We start from the raw sequence: 4,170 nt of genomic DNA, 5'->3' as shown, positions 1-4,170 counted from the left end.
CAGTCACATGCACTGCCAGTGTAGTTGGGGTTGCACTCACACACACGACACTTGCAAACACCATTTCCTGCAATTAAGCATACCATTTCTCAAACTAAAGGTAAAAATATACAATCACAGTATTGACTGAAAAGTAAAATAAGCAACAACGTGTGAGGAAGTATACCTGGGGCAGAACTGACCCTCGAGCTGCCCCTTTTCTACTTATGCACCAAGTAAACTCTAGATTTTTTGTGGCATTAGATGAGATCACGTCTTACAACCACTTCAGGTCCTTTACTTACCTCCACAAATTAAGCCATTGGATCTATCACAGTTGAAATTATCACACTCGCAGAATTTGCCAGAATAAATTTCATTTGTATTATCCCTCTTCCTACAAACACACTGTCCACAAACGCACTCTCCATTGTTACTGCAGATTTCTGAACTGTTTTCTTTTCTGCAGTAAGCGTCCATGTCTTCACTGTTAACTTCATCTGTGCTGCATTCACAATGTCTACCAACACGCCCTTCGTTGCACCTGAAGAAACATTCCAAAATTGCAATCACACAAAACAAAAATAATTTAAGAGGTTCCAAGATGGCCGAATAGGAAGAGCTCCAGTCTACAGCTCCCAGCATGAGCAATGCAGAAGATAGGTGATTTCTGCATTTCCAACTGAGGTACTGGGTTCATCTCATTGGGGCTTGTCGGACAGTGGGTGCAGCCCACAGACTGTGAGTCGAACGAGGGTAGGGCATCGCCTCACCAGGGAAGTGCAAGGGGTTGGGGAATTCCCTTTCCTAGCCAAGGGAAGCTGTGACAGTACCTGGAAAATCAGGACACTCCCACCCTAATACTGTGCTTTTCCAATAATTTTAGCAAATGGCACACCAGGAGATTATATCCCGCGCCTGGCTTGGAGGGTCCCACGCCCACGGAACCTCACTCACTGCTAGCACAGCAGTGAGATCGAACTGCAAGGCGGCAGTGAGGCTGGGGGGGGGGCGTCCACCATTGCTGAGGCTTGACTAGGCAAAGAAAGCGGCCGGGAAGCTTGAACGTGGCTCAAAGAAGCCTGCCTGCCTCTGTATACTCCACCTCTGGAGGCAGGGCAGAGCTGAACAAAAGGCAGCAGAAACTTCTGCAAACTTAAACGTCCCTGTCTGAGAGCTTTGAAGAGAATAGTGGTTCTCTCAGCATGGAGCTTGAGATCTGAGAACGGACAGACTGCCAGCTCAAGTGGGTCCCTGATCCCCAAGTAGCCTAACTGGGAGACATCTCCCAGTAGGGACCGACTGACACCTCATACAGCCAGGTGCCCCTCTGAGATGAAGCTTCCAGAGGAAGGATCAGGCAGCAACATTTTCCGTTCTGCAGTATTTGCTGTTCTGCAGCCTCCACGGGTGACACCCAGGCAAACAGGATCTGGAGTGGACTTCCCGCAAACTCCAACAGACCTGCAGCTGAGGGTCCTGACTGTTAGAAGGAAAACTAACAAAGAAGGAAAACTAACAAACAGAGAGGACATCCACACCAAAACCTCATTTGTATGTCACCATCATCTGCAGCTGAGGGTCCCAACTGTTAGAAGGAAAACTAACAAACAAAAAGGACAACCACACCAAAACCCCATTTGTACGTCACCATCATCAAAGACACCCATGGTAGATAAAACCACAAAGATGGGGAGAAACCAGAGCAGAAATGCAGAAAATTCTAAAATCAGACACCTCTTCTCCTCCAAAGGGACACAGCTCCTCAACAGCAACGCAACAAACCTGGGCGGAGAATGATTTTGACAAGTTGAGAGAAGGCTACAAATGATCGGTAATAACAAACTTCTCCGGGCTAAAGGAGGATGTTTGAACTCATCGCAAAGACGCTAAAAACCTTGAAAAAAGATTAGACGAATGGCTAACCAGAATAAACAGCATAGAGAAGACCTTAAATGACCCGATGGAGCTGAAAACCATGGCACAAGAATTACGTGACACATGCACAACCATCAGTAGCCGATTTGACCAAGTGGAAGAAGGGTATCATTGATTCAAGATCAAATGAATGAAATGAAGCGAGAAAGTTAGAGGAAAAAAGAGTAAAAAGAAAGGAACAAAGCCTCCAAAAAATATGGGACTATGTAAAAAGACAAATCTATGTCTCATTGGTGTACCTGAGAGTGTTGGGGAGAATGGAACCAAGTTGGAAAACACTCTTCAGGACATTATCCAGGAGAACTTCCCCAACCCAGCAAAGCAGGCCAACATTCAAATTCAGGAAATACAGAGAATGCCACAAAGATACTCGAGAAGAGCAACTTGAAGACACACAATTTTCACATTCATCAAAGTTGAAATGAAGGAAAAAATGTTAAGGGCAGCCAGAGAGAAAGGTTGGGTTACCCACAAAGGGAAGCCCATCAGACTAACAGCGGATCTCTCGGAAGAAACTCTACAAGCCAGAAGAGAGTGGGGGCTAATATTCAACATACTTAAAGAAAAGAACTTTCAACCCAGAATTTCATATCCAGCCAAACAAAGCTTCATAAGTGAAGGAGAAATAAAATTCTTTACAGACGAGCAAATGCTGAGAGATTTTGTCACCACCGGGCCTGCCTTACAAGAGCTACTGAAGGAAGCACTAAACATGGAAAGGAACAACCGGTACCAGCCATTGCAAAAACATACCAAACTGGAAACACCATTGATGCTAGGAAGAAACTGCATCAACTAACCAGCAAAATAACCAGCTAACATCATAATGACAGGATCAAACTCACACATAACAATATTAAACTTAAATGTAAATGGGCGAAACGCCTGAATTAAAAGACACAGATCAGCAAATTGGATAAAGAGTTAAGACCCATCAGTGTGCTGTATAAAGGAGACCCATCTCACGTGCAGAGGCACACACAGGCTCAAAACAAAGGGATGGAGGAAGACCTACCAAGCAAATGGAAAACAAAAAAAAGCAGGGGTTGCAATCCTAGTCTCTGATAAAACAGACTTTAAACCAACAAAGATCAAAAGAGACAAAGAAGGCCATTACATAATGGAAAAGGGATCAACTCAACAGGAAGAGCTAACTATCCTAAATATATGTGCACCCAATACAGGAGCACCCAGATTCATAAAGTAGGTCCTTAGAAACCTACAAAAAGACTGAGACTCACCACACAATAATAATGGGAGACTTTAATACTCCACTGTCAACATTAGACAGATCAACGAGACAGAAAGTTAACAAGGATATCCAGGAAATGAACTCAGCTCTCCACCAAGCAGACCTAACAGACATCTACAGAACTCTCCACCCCAGGTCAACAGAATATACATTCTTCTCAGCACCACATCACACTTATTCCAAAATTGACCACATATTTGGAAGTGCGGCACTCCTCAGCAAATGTAAAAGAACAGAAACCATAACAAACTGTCTCTCAGACCACAGTGCAATCAAACTAGAACTCAGGATTAAGATACTCAAAACCGCTCAACTACATGGAAACTGAACAACTTGCTCCTGAATGGCTACTGGGTACATAACGAAACGAAGGCAGAAATTAACATATTCTTTGAAACCAACGAGAACAAAGACACAACATACCAGAATCTCCGGGACACATTTAAAGCAGTGTGTAGAGGGAAATTTATAGCACTAAATGCCCAAAACAGAAAGCAGGAAAGATCTAAAATTGACACCCTAACATCACAATTAAAAGTCGAGAAACAAGAGCAAACATATTCAAAAGTTAGTAGAAGGCAAGAAATACCTAAGATCAGAGCAGAACTGAAGGAGACAGACAAAAAAAAAAACCTCCAAAAAAAATCAATGAATCCAGCAGCTGGTTTTTTGAAAAGATCAACAAAATTGATAGACCACTAGCAAGACTAATAAAGAAGAAAAGAGAGAAGTATCAAAAAGACGCAATAAAAAATGATAAAGGGTATGTCACCACCGACCCCACAGAAATGCAAACTACCATCAGAGAATACTATAAACACCTCTATGCAAATAAACTAGAAAACCTAGAAGAAATGGATAAATTCCTGGACACATACACCCTCCCAAGACTAAACCAGGAAGAACTTGAATCTCTGAATAGACGAATCACAGGCTCTGAAATTGAGGCAATAATTAATAGCCTACCAACCAAAAAAAGTCCAGGACCAGATGGATTCACA

The 4,170-nt window shown here is 42.9% G+C and overlaps 1 protein-coding gene across 1 annotated transcript in view; it reads right to left on the bottom strand.

Moving 5' to 3' along the window:
• Positions 1–4,170, bottom strand: part of ITGB1 (integrin, beta 1 (fibronectin receptor, beta polypeptide, antigen CD29 includes MDF2, MSK12)) — a 40,414-nt gene that overhangs the window by 11,186 nt on the left and 25,058 nt on the right. The window contains exons 11-12 of the mRNA XM_011993310.1: positions 285–523; positions 2–67 (exon numbers count right to left, since the gene is read on the bottom strand). Of these exons, the coding sequence (XP_011848700.1) occupies positions 2–67; positions 285–523 (305 nt within the window). The remainder of the gene's footprint in view (position 1; positions 68–284; positions 524–4,170) is intronic.

Source organism: Mandrillus leucophaeus, unplaced genomic scaffold, assembly GCF_000951045.1.
Source record: "Mandrillus leucophaeus isolate KB7577 unplaced genomic scaffold, Mleu.le_1.0 Scaffold429, whole genome shotgun sequence".
In the NCBI taxonomy this organism is placed as follows: domain Eukaryota; kingdom Metazoa; phylum Chordata; class Mammalia; order Primates; family Cercopithecidae; genus Mandrillus; species Mandrillus leucophaeus.
Note: the sequence above shows the minus strand (reverse complement) of the source record. Positions and strands in the feature narration are given on the sequence as shown.